Source organism: Melanerpes formicivorus, unplaced genomic scaffold (assembly GCF_026170545.1).
Source record: "Melanerpes formicivorus ecotype bairdi unplaced genomic scaffold, bMelFor1.0.p_v2 SCAF_9, whole genome shotgun sequence".
Taxonomy (NCBI): Eukaryota; Metazoa; Chordata; class Aves; order Piciformes; family Picidae; genus Melanerpes; species Melanerpes formicivorus.
Genome location: NW_027142361.1, coordinates 12638091 through 12663629, shown reverse-complemented (window position 1 = coordinate 12663629; position 25539 = coordinate 12638091). Strand labels below are relative to the sequence as shown.

General features: G+C 48.0%; 1 protein-coding gene across 1 annotated transcript in view; it reads left to right on the top strand.

Moving 5' to 3' along the window:
* LOC137443388 (interferon-induced very large GTPase 1-like) overlaps positions 1–25539 on the top strand; it is a 44234-nt gene that overhangs the window by 8341 nt on the left and 10354 nt on the right. Inside the window, 8 exon segments of the mRNA XM_068143040.1 lie at positions 2678–3452; positions 5735–6019; positions 6476–6634; position 6866; positions 19739–19957; positions 20539–20767; positions 21228–21234; positions 23768–24887. Of these exon segments, the coding sequence (XP_067999141.1) occupies positions 2678–3452; positions 5735–6019; positions 6476–6634; position 6866; positions 19739–19957; positions 20539–20767; positions 21228–21234; positions 23768–24887 (2795 nt within the window).

Below are 25539 nucleotides of genomic sequence, written 5' to 3'. Positions count from 1 at the left end.
AGAATCAGCAAAGTCATTTAGAGCTGCTTTGCCAAATAACTTTTTAGCCTTCTTTTTAACAGACACAGATTCTGCACATTCCTCATCACTAGATGGTTCTGGGACTGATCCAGTGCCACGGCGTTTTCTTTTTGATCTAGTTTTAATAACAAAACAAGCTCTGGACACCTTTCTCTCTCGCCACAAGGAATACAGAGAAAACACATTAGTTATCACCTGCAGCAGAATTATACACATCACATAAATCACCTTTGGGTCCCAGGCATCACCTGAAGTTACTCTCTCCTCAGGCGGAATCTTAAAACCCTTTATCTCAATTGGGAGAGTGGTGGAGGTAAAATTTCTGTATCTTACTGGCCATAAGAAATTAATACATTTTCCATACCATAGTCTAACTCTATACATAACCCACATATAAATTGTCCGCACCAAATATTTACCCAGGTAATCGAAAATGAAACCCAAACAATATCTGTAAACCAGAGCCCCAAACCACAACACCTTCATGTTTGCTAATTCAGCTGGAAAACACTAAATCAATCAAGTAATAAATTGAACTAATTATCTGCCCCACGTTGGGAGCCAATAAAAAAAATGTCGTGGGTTGGAAGGGTAAGGCCAAGAAGCCTCTTCCCTCCCCCCTGTAAGTAAGGGGAAAGAAAAATTGAAGGGAAAGGAAAAAAAAACTCACAAGCTGGATTAGCAAAGCAGTGGAGCTTTATATTTACAAAGCAATGTAGGGTATGCGGGGGAATATATATATACAAATTTACAATATTTGCAATATATACAAAGATATACAATAAAGTAACACAGAAATGAAAGTTCCCACCTCGGCAGAGGGGGTTCCCCACCTCCGCTCTCCCCTCTCTCCCCCCCTATTCCCCAGAGTAGGTTAGGAAAGAGAGAGAGAGAGAAAAAAAATTAGAAGCAGTTTGTGTTAATTGGAAAGGAGTTAATACAGGCCTTTATCAGTTCTCAAGGCCGAAGCCTTGGCAGAAAGCCCAGCACAGACAGAGCTGCTGCACTGTGGAGAGGCGGAAGCAAGACTAAAGATAGAAGTGCCGGAGTGCCCAGTTTACTCCCAGTTCACTCCCAGTTCAGAAGGTGCTTCCTCCCACTCTTCCAATGAAATTAGCTTAGATTATTCTTTCCGTTTACCAACTTCCGTCCACCATATTCCCTTTCTTAAGGGGACAACGTCAACCGGTCACACCAGCTCATCTGCCAGCACTCTCAGCACCCTAGGATGAATCCCATCTGGTCCCATGGACTTGTGGGGATCCAAGCTGCTAAGGAGAGTTCCAATCACCTCCTCATGGAACATAGGGAAACTGTGCAGCTCCCTGGCTCCTTTTGCCAGCTCTGCAGGCCAGCTGTCAGGAAGACATTCTGTCCTTCTAGTAAAAATTGAGGCAAAGAATGTGTTAAGTATCTCTGCCTTTTCCTCATCCCTTGTTACAACATTTCCCTCCATGTCAATCAACGAGTGGAGGTTGTCCTTTCCCTTCCTCTTGCTATTGATGTATTTATAGAAGGACTTTTTGTTGTCCTTCACAGTAGAGGCCAGTTTAAGCTCCAAGTGTGCTTTTGCCTCCCTAATTTTCTTCCTACAACACCTAGCAACATCCTTAAACATTCTGTGGGTTGCCTCCCCTCTCTTCCAAAGGTGATACACCCTCTTTTTTTCCCTTAGTTCCATTAAAAGTTCATTAACCATCCAGGCTGGCCGTCTTCCCTGGTGGCTCATCTTCCAGCACATTGGCACAGCCTGTCCCTGAGCCTTCAACAATTCTTCCCTGAAGTAGGTCCAGGTCTCCTGGTCCCCTTTATTGTTAAGGGCTTTATCCCAAGGAGCCCGCTGAATTAGTTCCTTGAGTAGCCTGAAGTCTGCCCTCCGGAAGTCCAGAGTGGAGGTCTTCTTGCTGCCCCTCTTAGCTTGACCAAAAACCGAGAATTCAATTATCTCGTGGTCACTGGTCCCCAAACACCCTCCAACCACCACATCGCCCACCAGCCCTTCCCTGTTGGTGAAGAGGAGGTCAAGCATAGCCTTGCCCCTGGTAGGCTCTCGCAGCACCTGGGATAAGAAGCTGTCCTCCATGCATTCTAAGAATCTCCTAGACTGTCTTCTCTCTGCTGTGTTGAGATCCCAGCAGATGTCAGGCAGGTTGAAGTCGCCCATGAGAACAAGGTCCGGAGATCTTGAGACAGCCCTAAGCTGCCTATAGAATGCTTCGTCAACATCTTCCTCCTGGTTGGGTGGTCTATAACAGACTCCAACCAGGGTGTCTGCCCTGCTGGTCTTCCCTCTAATTCTTATCCACAAGCATTCAACCCGATCGTCCCTAATCTCCGTCTCAATGGCATCTAGTGCCTCCCTGATGTACAGGGCCACCCCTCCACACCTTCTTCCTTGCCTGTCTCTCCTGAAGAGCTTGTAACCGTCAATTGCAGCGCTCCAGTCATGTGAGTCGTCCCACCACGTCTCTGTGATGGCAACTACATCATAACTTTCCTGCTGCATCAAGGACTCCAGCTCCTCCTGTGTGTTACCCATGCTTCGTGCATTAGTGTACATGCACTTCAGATGGGCTGCTGGTTTCTGGACCATGTCAGGCTCTAGGCCTGTACTGCCAGATTGCTCACACTGCTCGTCTCTGTCATTGCCACATAGGTCCTCACAAACAGAGAGCACGCAGCAGAGCCACTCTGAGCAGCGATACATTTGCACCACCAAGTACCAGTACATCCCTCTGGCCTCCTGCTACTTCCAAAAGCATCAGCTTCACCTTTCAGAAGTGTCTGTGAAGGAGCTGAAGGAACTTGAGCATCTTTTGAGCATCACTCCGGAAGGAGACAGACCCAACATGCTGAAGAGCACATGTGCAAGACTCTTCAGAAGGTTTGGGTCCCATGTGAACCAGGGTCCCCTCCATTTTGGGGGGATATTCTGGTGGAAGGCAACTACAGAAGGATTCAGGGCTGAGTGACAGGAGGAGATGAAGTGACAAGTCTCTGAAGCACTCAATAGCTATGTTGGGGCTGGCTACAGCATCTTAGTTGCCAGTGTGGCAGGAAATGCGGATGTTTCAAAGTCCAGCTCCCAAGCTTCTTTCCAGGGAAGAGATGGAAGGAGTGCCTACACAGCAGTCCAGCTCTATGAGACCATAACAGGGGGCCCACCAGGGACAGATTCACTTCCTCAGTGGAAATTTGGGCTTGTAACTAATAACGCAACCTGGTACGTCATCAACCGAGGTTTTCAGCTGATCCCAGTGTGGGATATAATCGTCTCCAACCACACCCATGATTTTAAGTCCATCTATCAAGTGGCCAGCAGCTTCAGGGCTGCCTATGAAGTGCTGACAAATCACAGCATCGACACCATGTTTGGAGAGGAACTGCTCAGTGCAGCGCTAGACGCCAGAGATTTTGTGGAGCACATGAAGGCACAGGAATTGGCGGTTCCCATGTGCCGGAAGGCAAGCCGGCGGGGAAGGCGACCGGCCTGGATGAGCAAGCAGCTCCTGGAGGATTTAAGGGGGAAGAGGAGGCTGTATCACCTTTGGAAGGAGGGGAAGGCTTCTCGAGGTATGTTCAAGGAAGCTGTTAGATTATGTAGGAATAAAATTAGGGAGGCTAAGGCCCAGCTGGAACTGAAGCTGGCCACCTCTGTCAAAGATAATAAAAAGCATTTTTATAAATATATTAACAATAAGAAGAAGGGCAGGAAGAACCTGAACTCCCTAGTGGACCTGGAGGGGAACACAGTTACTGAGGATGAGGATAAAGCTGAGGTCCTGAACACCTTCTTTGCCTCAATGTTTAACAGCAAGGCAGGAGTTCAGGACGAGTGGTCTCCGGAGCTGGGCGTTGGGGTCGGGGAGCAGAGTAATACCCTGGAAATCCATGAGGAGTTAGTTCGGGACCTGCTGAGCCACTTGGATATCCACAAGTCCATGGGACCAGATGGGATCCATCCTAGGGTGCTGAGAGAGCTGGCGGATGTGCTAGCTAGGCCACTCTCCATCATTTTCCTCCAGTCCTGGCTCACTGGTGAGGTCCCAGATGACTGGAAACTGGCCAACGTGGTCCCCATCCACAAGAAGGGTCGGATGGAGGAATCTGGAAACTACAGGCCAGTCAGCCTGACCTCAGTGCCAGGGAAAGTGATGGAGCAGATTATCCTGGCAGCAATAACTGCGCACCTGAAGGATGGCCAAGGGCTCAGGTCCAGCCAACATGGATTTAGGAAGGGCAGATCCTGCCTCTCCAACCTGATCTCTTTCTATGATCAGGTGACCCGCCTGGTGGATGTGGGGAGGCCTGTGGATGTGGTCTACCTAGACTTCAGCAAGGCCTTTGACACCGTCCCCCACAGCAAACTGCTGACTAAGCTGTCAGCCTGTGGATTGGACCACTACACTCTGTGCTGGGTTAGGAACTGGCTGGAGGGCCGGGCCCAGAGAGTGGTCGTGAACGGTGCCGCATCCAGCTGGAGGCCAGTCACCAGTGGTGTCCCCCAGGGATCAGTGCTGGGCCCTGTCCTCTTCAACATATTCGTTGATGATCTGGATGAAGGGGTAGAGTCAGTCATCAGCAAGTTTGCAGATGACACAAAGTTAGGGGCAGATGTTAGTCAATTAGAGGGTAGAAAGGCTCTGCAGAGGGACCTCGACCGACTGGAAAGATGGGCAGAGTCCAATGGGATGGCTTTCAACAAGTCCAAGTGCCGAGTGCTGCACTTTGGCTATGGCAATCCCATGCAGAGCTATAGGCTGGGGTCGGAGTGGCTGGAGAGCTCCCAGACAGAGAGGGACCTGGGTGTGCTGATCGACAGCCACCTGAATATGAGCCAGCAGTGTGCTCAGGTGGCCAGGAGGGCCAATAGCATTCTGGCCTGCATTAGGAATAGTGTGGCCAGCAGGAGCAGGGAGGTCATAGTGCCCCTGTACTCTGCTCTGGTTAGGCCACACCTTGAGTACTGTGTCCAGTTCTGGGCTCCTCAGTTTAAGAAGGACATTGAGACACTTGAGCGTGTCCAGAGAAGGGCAACAAGGCTGGTGAGAGGCCTTGAACACAAGCCCTATGAGGAGAGGCTGAGGGAGCTGGGATTGTTTAGCCTGGAGAAGAGGAGGCTCAGGGGTGACCTTATTGCCCTCTACAACTACCTGAAGGGTGGTTGTAGCCAGGAGGGAGTTGGCCTCTTCTCCCAGGCAACCAGCACCAGAACAAGGGGACACAGTCTCAAGCTGCGCCAGGGGAGGTTCAGACTCGAGGTGAGGAGGAAGTTCTTCACCGAGCGAGTCATTCGGCATTGGAATGGGTTGCCCAGGGAGGTGGTTGAGTCATCGACCCTGGAGGCGTTCAAGGGGAGATTGGACGTGGCACTTGGTGCCATGGTCTAGTCATGGGGTCTGCGGTGTCAGGTTGGACTCGATGATCCTCGAGGTCCTTTCCAACCTAAGTGATACTGTGATACTGTGATACTGTGACCTGAGGTTGTTTAGCCTGGAGAAGAGGAGGCTCAGGAGAGACCTTATTGCTGTCTACAACTACCTGAAGGTAGATTGTAGCCAGGAGGGGGCTGGTCTCTTCTCCCAGGCAACCAGACATGGTTTAGTATTCATGAGGTGTTGGGTGACAGGTTGGACTTGATGATCTTTGAGGTCTTTTCCAACCTTATTGATTCTATGATTCTATGATTCTATGATTCTATGATTCTATGAAGGCCTGGGATACGAGAGTGGATGAAGGGAAGCTCCTAACATTAATAGATTTCAAGCAGAATCAGAATGACAAAACCAAAAACCATAGCGTGTGGATCAACATATGCCTGTCGGATAAGGCACTGCAGGAATTCTTGCTGAATACCGTTATGTTTTGCAAGAGGTCACCTCCAGAAAACATCACCTACATCAAGGACCTGATGAGGCGCCTTCGGGATCCTCATGTCTATTCTGTCAAGGAGTTCCCCAGGTCTTCCTTCATTATGGAATGGATCTTTAATACTGTCGTAGGGTTGGGGGAAAGGCTGGGCCCTTTCCCCCCCCGTGAGTAGAGGGAAGAAAATTGAAAGGAAAAAAAAATGCACAGCCGGATTAGCAAAGGAGTGTGTGCTGTATATTTACAAAGCAGTTTAGGGAACGCAGGTTTATGTACAGAATTTATAGTATTTACAATATATACAGAAATATACAACAAAGTCACACAGAAATGAGGGTTCCCTCCTCTGCTGAGGGGGGTTCCCCACCCCTGCTCCCCCTTCACTCCACCTTTCCCCAGAGAGGGTTAGAAGGAGAGGAAAAGAGAAAATGTTAATTAAAAAGCAGCTATGTGTTAGAATGTTCGAAAAGGTGCTTCCCCCCAATCTACCAATGAAATTAGTTTAGATCCGTCTTTCGTTTACAAACATTCCACCACAATGTCCCCTTCCTTAAAGGGACAGCCTTAAATGGTCACAGATACCGAGCACACCCTTCCAGAAACTCCTGATGTTTCTGAGCTCAAAGACCTCACCAAGACACTGCTGCAAATGAAGAATTACATCCAGCAAGTTATCTACGCACCAGAAACCTCTGCGTCTGTGATTCATGAAGCCAAGATAAAAGCTACCTTGACTGTAAGCCTAGTGTCGAGGGTTGAGGGGAAGGCCTCAGCCTTCTCCCCCCCCTGTGAGTGAAGGGGAAAAAAAAAATGAAAGAAAACCACAGCCAGATAAGCAAAAGGAAAATGTGCTGTATTTACAAGCGGGGCTGCAGGATATATATATATATGTACACAATTTACAGTATTTACAATATATACACAGAAATATACAACAAAGTAATACAGCAACGAAATTCCCTCCTCTGCTGAGGAGGGTTCCCCCTCCCATACCCCGCTTTTCTCCCCTTTTTCCCCAAAGAGGGTTAGAAAGAGAGAAAAAGAGCAATTGTTAATTAAAGCAGAATATGTTAGTAGAGGCCTTATCTGTCCAAGGTCAGTCTGGCCGAAAGCCCAGAAGCTGCAAGATGTGAAAGGAGGGGGAAAAAGTGCAAGACTGCGACTACTCTCTGCTGGACTCAGAGTTCAAAGCCGTAATCTACCCATCCACCAATGAAATTAGTTTAGGCCTGTCTTTTGTTTATAAAACATTTGGCCATGGTGTCCCTTTCTTAAAGGCATAGCCTCAAACGGTCACAGTGGAAGAGGCAGCACACTTCTGGCTTCAGCCCATTGCAGTTCCACTGTGGCTCACTTGGTAGAGCATGGGACTATGAGTGTTGAGATCATGGGTTCAAATCCTGCACTGGGCTGATGCAGAGGTGTGCCTCCTTCTTTGCGCCTGACGTGCGGCAGATAATTAGCTTGATTTATTGCTTTATAGCCAGATTAGCAAAACATGAAGGTACTATGGATCTTGGAGTGCATTTTCTTTTCAATTTTTGGGGCTCTGTGTGACCGTTTGAGGAGGTGCCTTTAACAAAGGGACACCATGGCCAAATGTTTTATAAACAAGACAGGTCTAAACTAATTTCATTGGTGGAGGAGCAGAGCACTGCCTTCAGTTTTGATTGCCAGTGAGACTGGTCTCACTCAGTCTCAGTCTTGCATCTTTCTCTCCCTTCTTCAGCTCACAGCTTCTGGGCTTTCGGCCAGACTGACCTTGGAACTGATAATCGCAAGGCCTGTACTAACTGCTTTTAATTAACAATTGCTCTTTTTTCTCTCTTTCCAACTCTCTTTGGGGAAAAAGGGGAGAGAAGGGGGTACAGGGGGAAACCCTTCCTCCTGGCGGAGGAGGGGAATCTCATTCCTGTGTTACTTTTTTGCATATTTCTGTATATATTACAAATAATGTAAATTGTGTACATATATATATATATATCCTGCAGCCCCTGCTTGTAAATATAGCACATTCCCTTGCTAATCCGGCTGCGTTTTTTTTTTTTTCCTTTCTTTCATTTTTCTTCCCTTTACTTACGGGGGGGGAAGAAGGCTTGTGGCCTTCCCCTCAACCCTCGACATTTTTTTCTTGGCTTCCCAACGTGTGGCGGATAATTAGCTTAATTTATTGCTTTACTGTTTTACTGCTTTACTGATTTATTGTTTTATAGCCGGATTAGCAAACACGAAGGTGCTGTGAATATTAGAGCGTTTATTTTTTTCAATTTTTGGGGCTTTGGTTTACAGATATTGTTTGGGTTTGATTCCGGATTACCTCGGTAAATATATGGTGCAGACAATTTATTTGTGGCTTATGTATAGAGTTAGACTATGGTATGGAAAATGTGTGGATTTCTTCTGGCCAGCGAGATACATAAATGTGACCTCTAGCACTCTCCCAACTGAGATATAAGGGTTTAAGATCCCACTGGAGGAGAGAGTAACTTCAAGTGATGGCTGGGATCTGAAGGTGATTTATTTTATGTGTATAATCCTTCTTTCGGTGATAATTAACGTGTATCTGCTAATTTCTCTGCGTCGGGAGAGGAAGGTATCCAGACCGTGTTTTGTTATTAAAACTAGATCAAAGAGAAAACGGCGTGGCTCTGGGTCAGTCCCAGAGATGTCTAGTGATGAGGAGTGTGGAGAATCTGTGTCAGTTAAAAAGAAAGCTAAAAAGTTAATTGGAAAAGCTGCTCTGAACGATTTTGCTGCTGATTCTGGCAAGCTGCCAGGGGTGGTGGCAGAAGCCAATATGCCGCCTCCTCCTTCTCCTCCTCCCGCTCCTTCTTCGGCCATTAATGGAGCCAGGTCATTTCCGTCTTCTTGCATGGTGGGACCGGAAGCCACTGCCCCAGCAGCTGATTTATCTCAGGACCTGTCAGCTTCTGTTAAGGTGGCTGTAAATTCAAACACAGTTCCAGTTAAGGTGGCTGTTTTAAAGACTAGAAGTTGAAAGACCAAAGCTGATCCAGGAGCTAATGGAGGAGAAGAGCAGGAGTCTGACCCTCTACTAGAAAAGATCCTGCTGAGGAGGAAGAGAAGATTTGTTTTAAAGATCTAGCTGACTTAATGAGAGCAAAACAGGATAGAGATGCAGCTAGGACAGGAGCTGGCAAAGGTGGTTCTCAGCTTAAAGAGGTCCTAGAGAAAATGGCAGCAGGATTATTAGGACAACAAGTTGGGGAAGAGGAGGAGTCAGATGACATTTCCGACTGTTCCTCTCCAAGGGAAGAATTGCGAAATGTCCATAAAGATTATACCAGAGCAGATAAGGAGCCAGTTCTAGTTTGGCTTAGTAGGTGTTATGATGACGCAAAGTTAAACCTCCTTGCCTCCCCTCACCTTCCCCGCTGCTCTTGGAAAACAGATATGGAGCACTGGAAATTGAGGGTGAGGTGGTCCTGATGCCGGAGGACACACCATCTGGGGTTCTCCCTAAGGCTAGGCAGCCTAAGGTTAAACAGCCTAAGGCAAAGCAGCCTAAGGACAGTCTTCTGCTGGCATCAGGACCTGTTCCCTCAAAAAAAAGAGGAGGGTAATTGTTATTGGTGATTCCCTTCTGAGGGGAATGGAGGGCCCTATATGTCGGCCTGACCCATCTCATAGGGAACTCTGTTGTCTGCCAGGAGCCCAAGTTAATGATGTTACCAGTAGGCTGCCTAAACTGGTGCAGCCCTCTGACTACTACCCTTTACTAGTTATGCAGTTAGGGAATGATGATGTTGCAACCAGAACTCCCAGGGCTATCAAAGGTGACTTCAGGGCCCTGGGAGACCTGGTTGAGGGGTCAGGGGCACAAATAATTTTTTCATCAATACCCTTAGCTGCAGGAGGGAATACCATAAGGAACAGGTCAGCAGCTATAGTTAACAAGTGGCTTAGAGGCTGGTGCAGTCAAAAGAATTTTGGTTTTTTTGATATTGGGAAACTTTCTACTGCACCAGGCCAGCTGGCAACAGATAGAGTACATCTGTCCCAGAGAAGGGGAAAGATCACTGTATATGAGAACGGACTGTCCCCCAAAGGTAAAAAGATCCTGGGTAGGGAATTGGCGGGTCTCATCGACAGGGCTTTAAACTAGTTTGGAAGGGGGAAGGGGCTGAAAATAGTCCTCTCAGACAAGAGTCTGGGGGCGACAAGCTAGAGTCAGAGGTGAAACCAGCAGCCCAGCTGAAGTGCATGTACACTAATGCACGAAGCATGGGTAACAAACAGGAGGAGCTGGAAGCCTTGATGCGGCAGGAAAATTATGATGTAGTTGCCATCACAGAGACGTGGTGGGACGACTCACATGACTGGAGCGCTGCAATTGACGGTTACAAGCTCTTCAGGAGAGACAGGCGAGGAAGAAGGGGTGGAGGGGTGGCCCTTTACATCAGGAAGGCACTAGATGCCATTGAGATGGAGATTAGGGACGATCGGGTTGAATGCTTGTGGATAAGAATTAGAGGGAAGACCAACAGGGCAGACACCCTGGTTGGAGTCTGTTATAGACCACCCAACCAGGAGGAAGATGTTGACGAAGCATTCTATAGGCAGCTTAGGGCTGTCTCAAGATCTCCGGACCTTGTTCTCATGAGCGACTTCAACCTGACTGACATCTGCTGGGATCTCAACACGGCAGAGTGAAGACAGTCTAGAAGGTTCTTAGAATGCATGGAGGACAGCTTCTTATCCCAGGTGCTGCGAGAGCCTACCAGGGGCAAGGCTATGCCTGACCTCCTCTTCACCAACAGGGAAGGACTGGTGGGCGATGTGGTGGTTGGAGGGTGTTTGGGGTCCAGTGACCACAAGATAATTGAATTCTCGGTTTTTGGTCAAGCAAAGAGGGGCAGCAAGAAGACCTCCACTCTGGACTTCCGGAGGGCAGACTTTGGGTTACTCAAGGAACTAATTCAGAGGGTTCCTTGGGATAAAGCCCTTAAAAACAAAGGGGTCCAGGAGAGCTGGACCTACTTCAATGAAGAATTGTTGAAGGCTCAGGGACAGGCTGTGCCAATGTGCTGGAAGATGAGCCGCCGGGGCAGACGGACAGCCTGGATGGTTCATGAACTTTTAATGGAACTGAGGGAAAAAAAAGAGGGTGTATCACCTTTGGAAGAGAGGGGAGGCAACCCACAGAATGTTTAAGGATGTTGCTAGGTCTTGTAGGAAGAGAATTAGGGAGGCAAAAGCACACTTGGAGCTTAAACTGGCCTCTACTGTGAAGGACAACAAAAAGTCCATCTATAAATACATTAATAGTAAGAGGAAGGGAAAGGACAACCTCCACTCCTTGGTGGATACGGAGGGCAACATTGTAACAAAGGATGAGGAAAAGGCAGAGATACTTAACACCACCTTTGCCTCAATTTTTACTAGAAGGGCAGAATGTCTTCCTGACAGCTGGCCTGCAGAGCTGGCAGAAGGAGCCAGGGAGCTGCACAGTTTCCCTATGTTCCATGAGGAGATGGTTGGAACTCTCCTTAGCAGCTTGGATCCCCACAAGTCCATGGGACCAGATGGGATTCATCCTAGGGTGCTGAGAGAGCTGGCAGATGAGCTGGCCAAGCCACTATCCATAATTTTCCAGCAGTCCTGGCTCACTGGCAAGGTCCCAGAGGACTGGAAGCTGGCCAACGTGGTGCCCATCCATAAGAAGGGCCGGTTGGATGAGCCAGGGAATTATAGGCCTGTCAGCCTGAACCTCAGTGCCAGGCAAGATCATGGAACAGGTCATCCTGAGTGCAATAACACAACACTTACAGGATGGCCAAGGGATCAGGCCTAGCCAGCATGGATTTAGGAAGGGCAGGTCCTGCCTGACCAACCTGATCTCCTTCTATGATCAGGTGACCCACCTGGTGGATGTGGGGAGGCCTGTTGATGTAGTCTACCTGGACCTCAGCAAGGCCTTTGACACCATCCCCCATAGCAAACTGCTGGCTAAGCTGTCAGCCCATGGCTTGGACAGGAGCACACTGCGATGGGTTAGGAACTGGCTGGATGGCCGAGCCCAGAGAGTGGTGGTGAATGGTGTCACATCCAGCTGGCAGCCAGTCACTAGTGGTGTGCCCCAAGGATCAGTGCTGGGCCCTGTGCTCTTTAACATCTTTCTTGATGAGCTGGATGAGGGCATTGAGTCCATCATCAGTAAATTTGCTGACAACACCAAGCTGGGGGTAAGAGTTGATCTGCTAGAGGGTAGAGAGGCTCTGCAGAGGGACCTCGACAGGCTGGACAGATGGGCAGAATCCAACGGCATGAGATTTAACACATCCAAGCGCCGGGTTCTGCACATTGGCCACAACAACCCCATGCAGTGCTACAGGCTGGGGTCAGAGTGGCTGGAGAGCAGCCAGGCAGAGAGGGACCTGGGGGTACTGGTCGATGGCAGGCTGAACATGAGCCTGCAGTGTGCCCAGGCAGTCAAGAGGGCCAATGGCATCCTGGCCTGCATCAAGAACAGTGTGGCCAGCAGGAGCAGGGAGGTCATTCTGCCCCTGTATACTGCACTGGTTAGGCTGCACCTCCAGTACTGTGTCCAGTTCTGGGCCCCTCAGTTTAGGAAGGATGTTGACTTGCTGGAACGAGTCCAGAGAAGAGCAACAAAGTTGGTGAGGGGTTTGGAACACAAGCCCTATGAGGAGAGGCTGAGGGAGCTGGGGTTGCTCAGCCTGGAGAAGAGGAGACTCAGGGGTGACCTTATCACTCTCTACAACTACCTGAAGGGAGGTTGTAGACAGGCGGATGATGGTCTCTTCTCCCAGGCACCCAGTACCAGAACAAGAGGACACAGTCTCAGGCTGCACCAGGGGAGGTTCAGGTTGGATGTTGGGAAGAAGTTCTATACAGAAAGAGTGATTGCGCTATGGAATGGGTTGCCCGGGGAGGTGGTGGAGTCGCCGTCATTGAAGGTGTTCAGAAGGAGACTTGATGGGGTGCTTGGTGCCATGGGTTAGCTGTTTGGGTGGGTTGGATTGGTTGATGGGTTGGACACGATGATCTTGAAGGTCTCTTCCTACCTGGTTTGGTTTATTCTAATAAAGTTTATTCTAATACAGGTGCTCCAGCTCTAACAGTTGGAGACAAGTCAGTAGCTCAGTTAGGAACTCTCTCGAGGGATAATGGAATAGATAGACATCTAGGCAGCGTTCTCAGAAAGGTTAATCTGTGGATACGCCTTTCAATGGCGGTTGCCCTGAGATACACTTCCCGACATGATCTTCCATGGAATCCTAAACCCTGGACTACCATAGATGAGGGAATTAAGTGTCTGAGAGAATTTGCTGTTAGAGAGATACTCTATGGTGAACATGAAACACTGAATCCTGATGACATTCCTGTGGGTACTGGTCTTGCTAAAGAGATCATCAAACTTGCTCCTTCTAATTATGCAAACATTCTGGCAAGCAGAATTGTGTCAAGAAATTATGGTGGAGCTTCTCCTACGGTTGGCCAATTCAGTGATCAAATGAGACAGTTGGAGGATAGCATGACATGTGTTTCTTTGGTTTCAGCCATTGAAACTCTGTCTGGAAAGATTGAGAATTGCATGAAGGATCTGAAAGATTCCATATACCAATTGGCACAGAAGGATAATTTCAATTCTTTCTCCAGGTGGGTACAAGTTTCATCTGTGAGGAATACACGTCCTCCAAGGAGGTCATTCCAAAACAGGACATTCCAAAACAGGTCGTTCCAAAATAGACCACCAAGGCAATCACGTAGAACTATTTGGATAACTCTGCGTGATCAGTTTGGTGAGAACATGAACCGCTGGGATGGCCAACCAACTTCTAATCTTTTCAGGAGACTGAGGGAATTGCAAAGTGGCAGAACCCGAGGTAGCAATACCAGAAGGGTAGCTGTTACTTCCACAGTTCCCCAGAACGACTCTTATGGCTCCAACAGTGGCTCCAGTTATAACATGCAAAGTTATAACCCTGCAAACTATGTGCAATGCACATGTGCACATGTTCCCCATAACTAGGGGTGCCCTGCCTCCCGCCAGGGGGAGGAGAGGGATAACAGAGATAATAGAATCTATTGGGATGTGTACATCCAGTGGCCTGGCACTTCACAATTTCGGAAGTACAGGGCCTTGGTTGACACAGGAGCTCAGCGCACCATAATACCATCAAATTATCAGGGATCAGAGTCCATAACTATTCTGGGAGTCACTGGTGGATCTCAAGAGTTAAGTAAGGTAGAAGTTAATATAAGTTTAACTGGTAAACAATGGAGGAAGCATACAGTTGTGACCGGACCTGACGCACCTTGTATTTTGGGAATTGATTTTCTGAGAGAAGGGCGTTTCAAGGACCCTAGAGGTTACAAATGGGCTTTTGGAGTAGCTTCAATAGAAATTGATGGACAAAAATTGAAGCTGTCTGCTAGGCCTGAGCTTTCTGATGAATCTGCAGTTGTGGGACAACATAAGATACAGGACATTAAATTGCCGGTTGCTTCTCAGACTGTGCATAACAGACAATATAGAACCAACTGTGACTCCTTGTTGCCCATTCAGAATCTGATTCGTCAGTTGGAGAGTCAGAAAGTCGTCAGCAAAACTCATTCACCTTTCAACAGTCCAGTGTGGCCTGTGCGGAAGCAGAATGGAGACTGGCGTCTGACGGTAGACTACCGAGCCCTAAATGAAGTGACACCACCTATGAGTGCAGCAGTACCAGACATGATGGAGCTACAGTATGAGCTGGAATCCAAAGAGGCCAAATGGTATGCTACCATAGACATTGCTAATGCATTTTTCTCTATTCCCATAGCAGAGGAATGCAGGCCTCAGTTTGCTTTCACCTGGAGAGGAATCCAGTACACTTTCAACAGGCTGCCAATGGGCTGGATCCACAGCTCAAGCATCTGTCATGCAGTGATCCACGATGCTCTGGAGAAAGGCGGTGCTCCAGAACACATCCAGTTCATTGATGATATCATCGTCTGGGGTAAAACTGCTGAGGAAGTTTTCGAGAAAGGTAACAAAATCATTGACATTCTTCTGGATGCAGGTTTTGCCATCAAACGAGACAAGGTGAAAGGACCTACCACAGAGATTCAGTTTCTAGGAGTGCGATGGCAGGATGGACGTCGACACATTCCAGTGGATGTGGTAAATAGAGTCTCTACCATGGCAAGTCCCACAAACAAGCAAGAGACCCTACGTTTCTTGGGGATAGTGGGATTTTGGAGACTGCACATTTCTGGATACAGTCAGATTGTGAAACCTCTGTATGATGTGACTCGAAAGAGAAACCATTTCCACTGGGGACCTGAACAACAAGCAGCCTTTGACCAGATAAAGCAAGAGGTGATTCAAGCAATGGGTCTGGGACCTGTCCGAGATGGTCCAGACATTAAGAACATTTTGTACACGGCTGCAAGTGACAATGGTCCAACCTGGTAGTTGTGGCAAAAAGCTCCAGGTGAGACACGTGGACGACTTCTTGGTTTCTGGAGTCGAGGTTACAGAGGTACAGAGGCTAATTATACTCCAACAGAGAAAGAAATTCTAGCTGCCTATGAAGGAGTAAAAGCATCTTCTGAAGTAATTGGAACTGAATCACAACTTCTCTTAGCTCCCAGATTACCAGTTTTGAATTGGATGTTCAAAGGTAAAGGCTCCACACCACATCATGCCACAGACTCAACATGGTCTAAGTGGATGGCTCTGATAACACAGAGAGCTCGAATGGGAAATCTTGAAAGGCCTGGTCTAGTGGAGGTGATCTCAAGTTGGCCTGAAGGCATCAACTGTGCTAAACCTCCAGAGGAGAAAGTAACTCGTGCTGAGGAAGCTCCTCCTTACAATGACCTTTCTGATGATGAAAAGAAATATGCTTTGTTCACAGACGGTTCCTGTCGTCTTGTTGGAAACAAGCGAAGGTGGAAGTCTGCAGTGTGGAGTCCAACACGCCGAGTTGCAGAGGCGAAAGATGGAGAAGGAGAATCCAGTCAGTTCGCAGAGGTAAAAGCTTTCCAGCTAGCTCTCGACGTAGCTGAACGTGAGAGATGGCCAAAGCTTTATCTCTACACCGACTCATGGATGGTAGCCAATGCTCTATGGGGTTGGCTAAAGAACTGGAAGGAGAGTGGTTGGCAGAGAAAAGGAAAACCCATTTGGGCAGCCAACCTATGGCAGGACATTGCTGATCGAATCGAGAGAATTCCAGTGAAAGTGAGACACATCGATGCTCACATTCGTAAGAGCAAAGCTACTGAGGAACAGCAACACAACCATCAGGCAGATCTAGCTGCAAGAGTTTCTCAAGTAGACATGGACTCTAATCTTGATCTCGACTGGAAACACCGAGGTGAGATATTCTTAGCTCGGTGGGCTCACGATTCGTCAGGACATCAAGGCAGGGATGCAACATACCAATGGGCTCGTGACAGATCCATAGACATTTCCATGGATGCTATCACACAAGTCATCCATGACTGTGACATTTGTGCTGCTATTAAGCAGGCAAAACGACTTAAGCCCTTGTGGTATGGTGACAGATGGTCCAAGTACAAATATGGTGAAGCTTGGCAGATTGACTACATCACTCTACCACGTTCTCGTTCTGGTAAGCAGTACGTGCTTACTATGGTAGAGGCAAACACTGGATGGTTGGAAACTTATCCAGTTCCACATGCAACTGCACGCAACACCATTCTTGGTCTGGAGAGACAAATCCTGTGGAGACACGGAACTCCAGAGAGGATTGAGTCAGACAACGGAACTCATCTCAAGAACAGCCTTGTAAAGAGGTGGGCAAAAGAGCACGGTATTGAGTGGATATTCCACATTCCCTACTATGCACCAGCTTCAGGGAAGATTGAACGCTACAACAGTTTGTTGAAGACCACTCTCAAAGCCATGGGAGGTGGATCTTTGAAAAACTGGGAAAAACATTTAGCACAAGCAACCTGGCTGGTAAATAGTAGAGGTTCAGTGAACCGAGCTGGACCTGCACATTCAGATTTGCTACGGAAAGTAGAAGGTGATAGAGTTCCTGTTGTTAAAGAAAAGAATCTGTTAGGTAAAACTGTTTGGGTATTTTCACCCTCAGGAGAGGCTAAACCTGTCCGAGGGGTGGTATCAGCTGAAGGTCCGGGTCACACTTATTGGGTGATGCAGGAGAATGGTGAAATTCAGTGTATTCCACAAAGAAATTTAACTTTAACTGAAAGAGGTTAATTTCAAACTGTTGTACAGCTACATCGCGTCCAAAGGAAGAACCAACGAGGAATCTACGGTGCACGAACCCTGAGATCCCTGAGAGCCCTGAGTCAACTAAGAGACCCTGAGAATCCCTGTTTCCCTTTTCTTCGCTTCGACGGTGAAGAAATTAACTGTTTTCCATTTTTCTCATTTTCTGATTTTCTTGGACTTTTGAATCATCTACATCTGAGCATAGCCGGAATGGACTATGAACTTTACTTATGAACTGTAAATATCGTTTTGGATTGGATGGACAGTATGAACAGCCAATGAAATTGTTTAGAAGGGGTGGACTGTGGCCGGTTGACGTTGCCCCCTTAAGAAAGGGAATATGGTGGACGGAAGTTGGTAAACGGAAGGAATAGTCTAAACTAATTTCATTGGTGAAGTGGGAGGAAGCACCTTCTGAACTGGGAGTGCAGGAAAGATATCCTGGGCAATCCGGCATTTTATCTTCAGTCTTGCTTCCGCCTTTCCATGGTGCAGCAGCTCTGCAGCTATCTCTGTGCTGGGCTTTCTGCCAAGGCCTCGGCCTTGAAGACAGATAAAGGCCGGTATATTAACTCCCTTCCAATTAACACAAACTGCTTCTAACTTTTTTTTCCTCTCTTTTCTTTCTCTTTCTATCCCATTCTGGGGAAAGGGGGGGAAGAGAGGGGAGAGCGGAGGTGGGGGACCCCTCTGCCTAGGGGGGTCACTCTCATTTCTGTGTTGCTCTGTTGTATATCTTTGTATATATTGTAGATACTGTAAATTTGAAAATATTCCCCTGCAAACCCTACATTGCTTTGTAAATATAGCTCCACTGCTTTGCTAATTCAGCTTGTGAGTTTTTTTTTCCCTTTCCCTTCAATTTTTTTTCCCTTTTACCTTACAAGGGGGAAGGGAGGAGGCTTCTTGGCCTTACCCCTTCCAAACCCACCACACTATGGTAGAGGCAAACACTGGATGGTTGGAAACTTATCCAGTTCCACATGCAACTGCGCGCAACACCATTCTCGGTCTGGAGAGACAGATCCTGTGGAGACACGGAACTCCAGAGAGGATTGAGTCAGACAACGGAACTCATTTCAAGAACAACCTTGTAAAGAGCTGGGCAAAAGATCACAGTATTGAGTGGATATTCCATATTCCTTACTATGCACCAGCTGCAGGGAAGATTGAACGCTACAACGGTTTGTTGAAGACCACTCTTAAAGCCATGGGGGGTGGATCTTTGAAAAACTGGGAAAAACATTTAGCACAAGCAACCTGGCTGGTAAATAGTAGAGGTTCAGTGAACCGAGCTGGACCTGCACATTCAGATCTGCTACAGAAAGTAGAAGGTGATAGAGTTCCTGTTGTTAGAGAAAAGAATCTGTTAGGTAAATCTGTTTGGGTATTTTCTCCCTCAGGAGAGGCTAAACCTGTCCGAGGGGTGGTTTCAGCTGAAGGTCCGGGTCACACTTATTGGGTGATGCAAGAGAATGGTGAAATTCAGTGTATTCCACAAAGAAATTTAACTTTAGCTGAAAGAGTTTAATTTCAAACTGCTGTACAGCTACATCGCGTCCAAAGGAAGGATCTACAAGGAATCTACGGTGCATGAACCCTGAGAACCCTGAGAGCCCTGAGTCAACTAAGAGACCCTGAGAATCCTTGTTTCCCTTTTCTTTGCTTCGCCGGCAAAGAAACAAACTGTTTTCCATTTTTCTCATTTTCTGATTTTCTTGGACTTTTGAATCATCTCTATCTGAGTATAGCCAAATGGACTATGAACTTTACTTACGAACTGTAAATGTCGTCTTGGATTGGATGGACAGTCTGAACAGCCAATGAACTTGTTTAGAAGGGGTGGATTGTGAACGTTTGAGGCTATGCCTTTAAGAAAGGGACACCATGGCCAAATATTTTATAAACAAAAGACAGGTCTAAACTAATTTCATTGGTTGATGGGTAGATTACGGCTTTGAACTCTGAGTCCAGCAGAGAGTAGTCGCAGTCTTGCACTTTTTCCCCCTTCTTTCACATCTTGCAGCTTCTGGGCTTTCGGCCAGACTGACCTTGGGCAGATAAGGCCTCTACTAGCATATTCTGCTTTAATTAACAATTGCTCTTTTTCTCTCTTTCTAACCCTCTTTGGGGGAAAAAGGGGAGAAAAGGGGGTACGGGGGGGGGGGGGAACCCTCCTCAGCAGAGGAGGGAATTTCGTTGCTGTATTACTTTGTTGTATATTTCTGTGTATATATTGTAAATACTGTAAATTGTGTACATATATATATATCTATATCCTGCAGCCCCGCTTGTAAATACAGCACATTTTCCTTTTGCTTATCTGGCTGTGGTTTTCTTTCATTTTTTTTTTCCCCCTTCACTCACAGGGGGGGGAGAAGGCTGAGGCCTTCCCCTCAACCCTCGACACTAGGCTTACAGTCAAGGTAGCTTTTATCTTGGCTTCATGAATCGCAGACGCAGAGGTTTCTGGTGCGTAGATAACTTGCTGGATGTAATTCTTCATTTGCAGCAGTGTCTTGGTGAGGTCTTTGAGCTCAGAAACATCAGGAGTTTCTGGAAGGGGGGGGGGAGAAGGTTGAGACCTTCCCCTCAACCCTCGACTCCTAGCTATTTATTCCTTACTTCAGTATCTCCAGGAAAGGGCACAGATAGATATAGAGCTATTGGTGCTCTTAATTACGACCAGCGTGGGATACCAGGTGGAAAGGATCACTTTTCGGTACCTCCTTCGATATCCAGAAATTCACTTCATGATGAAGGAATTGGAAATGGGGTATAAGGACTACCTGAGTCTGAAGGAGCAAGATGTTTACAGAACTGTAGCGGGTTGAGAGAGAAGGCCCAGCTCTCCCTCCCCCACAAAGAGGGAAAAAAAAAAACCACAGCTAACTCAGTCAGAGTAGCAAAGGAATGCTATATTTACAAGCAATATATGGAATGCAGGTTGTATATATACATAACATATACAGTATTTACAATATATATACAGAAATATACATCAAAGAAAAAAAAATACAGGAATGAAATTCCCTCCTCCAGACAGAGGAGGGTTCCCCCCCTGCACCCCGCTCTCTCCCCCTACCTCCTTTTTTTCCCAAAAAGGGTTAGAGAGAGAAAAGGCGGTTATTAAAGAAGAAAGCTCTTAAGACAGGCCTCCAAGCACATGCAGGATTAATGCTTATCTTATCCAAGGTCATTCTGGCAAGGTGCCCAGAAGCAGACAAGCTGGAAAGGGAGAAGGAAAGGAACAGAACTGAGAAAAATTCCAACTGCACTAAAACTATAAGCTGTGTTCTACCAATCTACCAAGTAAAGTCGTTTAGACCTGTCTTTTGTTTACAAAATATTCACCCAGAGTGTCCCAGCACTGTCCCTTTCTTAAAGGCACAGCCTCAAACTCACGAGAGCCCAGGCCTTCCTGTTGTTGACAGGTCTGACTGTAACACCTGAACACAAAAAAGTGTCCCCTGAAGGGAAGAATGAGCGTTTTGTTTTGATGGAAGATCAAATGAAAACGTTGTGGTCCGCTGAGATAAAAACGCTCCTTGAAAAGCACAAAGGATTTAAAGACTGGGTGATGCTGGAGAGTGACTTGAGTTCTTTCATTGAAGGACATGTGGATGACACATGTGATGAGTAAGTATTTGTTTACTCTCCTCTCTGTGCAGGCTTGCTAGCACAGCCAGGCAATCTCTGCCTGCTGCTCTCTACTTATCAGCTGGACCTAGCTAGATTCCTTCTGCTGAGCAGGATGGACACTTGCTGGGTTTTAAGGCAGCCTTTCAGAAGCATATCAGGACAGAGCTAAAAATACCAAGTATTGTCTATATACATACACACAAACCCACACTGCTTTAGTGCTGGGAGAGGGGAAAAAGAAGGGCTTTGTTAATGACTCAGTTGATTCAAGCTGCTCACATGTTACCAGACTGCCTAAACCCATCAGTTCTGACTGGGTGTGTTGGGGAAGGTCTGGCTGAGCACTGAGCCATCTTTCAGATTACAGCAGTCCTGATTCCATTTCAACTCCAGAAGCCACTAAACACTTCAGTGCCAAGAGGCAGCTGGAACTAGAGCAGCCTCCAGCCAGGAGCAGGCAGAGGGTTTGCTGGGCTCTGCTTTGCTCTTTTGTTGTTTGTCTTTACAAGAGGAGGCAGAAACATCACTCAGGAACATAAATATGGGCAGGACACAGCCACAGAAGTGTGGGAACTGTGAGCTGAGAACAAGCTGAGAGAGAAAGAGGCTCTTAATCAGGTTTGGGATGGGAGAGCTCTGGGGGTGGGACTTGCTGAATTGGGTGTACTTGGTTTTGTTTTCCTTGTGTTGAGAGGAAGAGACTCTGCTGGTACACAGGGGAGAGAAACACAGGCTCCAGACAGCCAGGAAGGGACTTGAGACAAGGGCTTGGGCTGATAGGAGAGGAAGGAATGGATTGAAGCTTGAGGAGGGCAGATTGAGACTGGAGATGAGGAGGAAGTTCTTGCCAGTAAGGGTGGGGAGACTCTGGCGCGGGTTGCCCAGGGAGGCTGTGGCTGCCTCCTGCCTGGAGGTGTTGAAGGCCAGGCTGGATGAGGCCCTGAGCAGCCTGGGCTGGTGGGAGGTGTCCCTGCCCATGGCTGGGGATTGGAGCTGGATGGTCTTGAAGGTCCCTTCCAACCCAACCTAAACCATCCTATGAGTCTGTGAGGGATAGGTTGGACAACTTCTTGTGTTCCCAAGACACAGTGAGGGAAGGCTGAAGCTCTTCTCTCCCCCAACCTGGCTGCTCTGTGGTGCTCTGTGCTGCAGGCAGCTTGCCTGGGGCCACAGCTGTGGGGGGAACTCAGCTCCGAAGGCAACTTCTGCAGAGTGGCAAAGGGACAGAGAGTTCCAAGTCCCTGGGGCTCTGCTACCAACATTTGAAACACATTAACAAACCTTTCATATTTACACTGAAATTTCTGCTGTAGTTCTTCAAGTTTCCACTGAAACTTCGCTTCCATCTCTTGGCCCTTTGAGCACTTGGCTTTAGCATGAGAAAGCAAAAGCAGCCCCAAACTGCTTTCTCTTTTTTTCATGCTGCTCTCCCAAACTTCTAAGGAAGTTCCTTAAGGCAAAATTCAGCTCCATGGCAGCAATTCCCATTCCTGGCCTGATAAACAGCCCTGCTGCTGAACTCTTCTGTTCCTCACCCTGTTGTGCCCTGTTGCTATGGCTTCAAGTTGACCCTGGCATCAAAAATTAATCAGACTCTGGTTTGTGCCTCTGACCACAAGCCATTGCCTCCTGAATTCAGAGAGCCACAGAACTGTCAGGCTTGGAAGGGACCTCAAGGCTCAGCCAGTCCCAAGCCCCTGCCATGGCCAGGGACACCTCACACTACAGCAGGTTGCTCACAGCCACATCCAGCCTGGCTGCAAACACCTCCAGGCAGGAGGCTTCCACCGCCTCCCTGGGCAACCTGTGCCAGGCTCTCACCACCCTCATGGGCAACAACTTCTTCCTAACATCCAGTCTCAATCTCCCCACTTCTAGTTTTGCTCCATCCCCCCCCAGTCCTGTCCCTCCCTGACACCCTCAAAAGTCCCTCCCCAGCTTTCTTGGAGACCCCTGCAGATCCTGAAAGGCCACAATGAGGTTTCCTTGGATCCTTCTCCTCTCCAGCCTGCACAGCCCCAACTCCCTCAGTCTGTCCTCAGAGCAGAGCAGCTGCAGCCCTCTGCTCCTCCTCGTGGCCCTTCTCTGGACACCTTCCAGCACCTCCAGATCCTTCCTGGCACAGAGGCTCCAGAACTGAGCTGACCACCAGGAGTGCAAGGCCAGGCCTGCAGAGGCAGAGGGCTGCTGTGGCTTTGCAGTTGTGCAGCAGTTTATCCCTGGGTGTCATGGTCAGAGGGCAGGCTGGCAGTGCTTCTGTAGCAGTGTCCCCACCTGCTGCCGGTGCACTTGGCAGTGGGCAAGCTGTGCTGGGCCCAGCAGGGGTGTAGCTAGGGCAGCTCAGAGCTGGCAGAGGCTTCCAGCCCCATTTGGGGAACAGAATTTGAAGTCTTTCCCAGGCAAGCACAGTTACTGAGGCTACCAAGATCCTGCTGCTGTGCTTTTCCTAAGCTGCCTGCCAGATGGGCTGACAGTTTTAGAAGCAGCAAGTTCCCACTGCAGGCAGTGAACTGTAGCTGTGGGAATCCCTTGCTGAGATAGCTGCTGCTGTGTGGGTGTGGATCTGTGGCATTCCCAGGGTGGGAATCACAGCATCCTGACAGGCACAAAGCCCTGGCTGAGTGCATTCTTTCACAGCCTCAGTTTGCTTTCCTTTTGCTCCATTCTCTTGGAGCCTGTCAGAAAGGTGAAGATGAGTTGCCCAGGGGCTTTTTTGTTTCCCTCCTGATTTGTCTTTGCTTTACTTGCTGTGTTCATTGCAGGCAGCTTCAGGACACTGGGACAAGTGTCAGTAAAGATGGCATTGAGAACCCACCCCCTGGGAATTTGTGCTGTGGGCATGCAGAGGATTTGAGTGCAGCTGAGGAAGTTCAAGAGGAGATTGGACGTGGCACTTGGTGCCATGGTCTAGTCATGGGGTCTGTGTTGATAGGTTGGACTCGATGATCCTCGAGGTCTCTTCCAACCTTAGTTATACTGTGATACTGTGAGTTGAAGACAACCAGTATAATCCAAGACATGGAAGACACTTTTCAAAGGGTAGAGCCTTCCAGTCACTCCACATCCAAAGCAGAAGGCAGTGAATCCCAAGCAAACCAACCCATTGCAAACCGAGAGTTTTTCCACTTGCTTCAGTGCCTTGGACTAGAAAGTCACTACCCAAGCAAAATGGGGACAGAAGAAGTCCATATCATATACAAGACACTTTTACATGACAGCCAGCCCAGCAAGGACAGTGAGCTACCATTTTACTTCTTGCAAAAGCATTTAACTGTGGATTATAGAGTGAGGTACCTGACTTGCAAGAATGAGAGCAACCCAGAAACAGCTGTGCCCAAACCCGTAGAGCAAGAGTGCGAAGCTTCAGATTCCTTTGATGATTTTTTCACTGATTTGGAGGAACAGGCATCTGAATCTGCAACCAGGGACAGTCATGTGCACCCCATGGACCTCCAGATGGCAATTTTCCATTGTGCTGATGACTTCCTGAGGCAATACATCTCAACAAAACTTACTTTCTGCCAGTTTGTGCTACCTCTTCTGGTGCCCAACCCCTGCACTTCACAGATAGAGTTCCCACTCTGGTCCCTCAGCCAAATCAAAAAGAGCTGGAAAGGGGCTGAGAAGCTGGCAGAGCAAGCAGGGATTAACAGTTACAAAAGCAAGCTCATTTCACAGGCAGAGACGCCCATCGTGTCCTTCATCCGGATTGGCAGCTCTCCCTCCTCTTCCAAGTCTCAGATACTGAACACCCTGCTGGGCAAACACAACACTTTTTTTAACCGCTGTTGCAAAGGCAGCACCAAAGACTGTTTGCTGATGAAAGGTGTTGTGGAGATCTCCTGGTACTGCCTGTGGGGCAGCGATGATGACAGCTTTGACTGCTGCGTGGCTTTCTGTAACCTGCGCGGGGACGCGAGGGATCACCAAGAGCAGCTGCGTTTTCTGCAGGAGATATCTGCTGTGAATGTGGCTCTCGTATGTGAGTCTGATCAGGGTGACAAGAAAGGGATGATGATTTTACGCCAGCTGTGGGAGTCACAGAGGCCTTTGGTTTGTCTTTTCACTGAAAAAGAGAAAGTTCCAGCTGGACGATCTAGCCGCAATGTAAGGATAGATATTACTTAAAAGGAAACTTACTTAAAAGGAAAATTACTTAAAAGGAAACTCTACAGGAAGTGGAGGGAAGGACAGGTAGAACAGGGGGAATACAAGGAAGCTGCCCGAGCAGCAAGAGTCCTGGTTAGGAAAGCCAAAGCAGAGTTTGAGTTGAATCTAGCCAGGGAGATTAAAGGGAATACTAAGAACTTTTACAGGTATATTAATGGGAAGAAGAAGACTAGGGAAGGTGTGGGCCCCCTCAGAAAGGAAAATGGTGACATGGTCACCTGTGATGAGGAAAAGGCTGAGGTACTTAATAACTTCTTTACCTCAGTCTTCACTGCAAGGGCCTCTAGCCACACTCCTGATGTTATGGAAGTCAAAGCCAGGGACGGGGAGGAAGAACTGCCCATTGTAAGTGCAGATCAGGTTCGTGATCATCTGAAGAACCTGAAAGTGTTCAAGTCCATGGGACCCGACGGGTTACACCCACGGGTACTGAGAGAACTGGCAGATGAGGTTGCTAAACCCCTCTCTATTATATTTCAAAAGTCCTGGCAGTCTGGTGAAGTCCCCACAGACTGGAAAAGGGGAAACATTGCCCCCATCTTCAAAAAGGGCAAGAAGGAGGAACCAGGGAACTACAGGCCAGTCAGTCTCACCTCTGT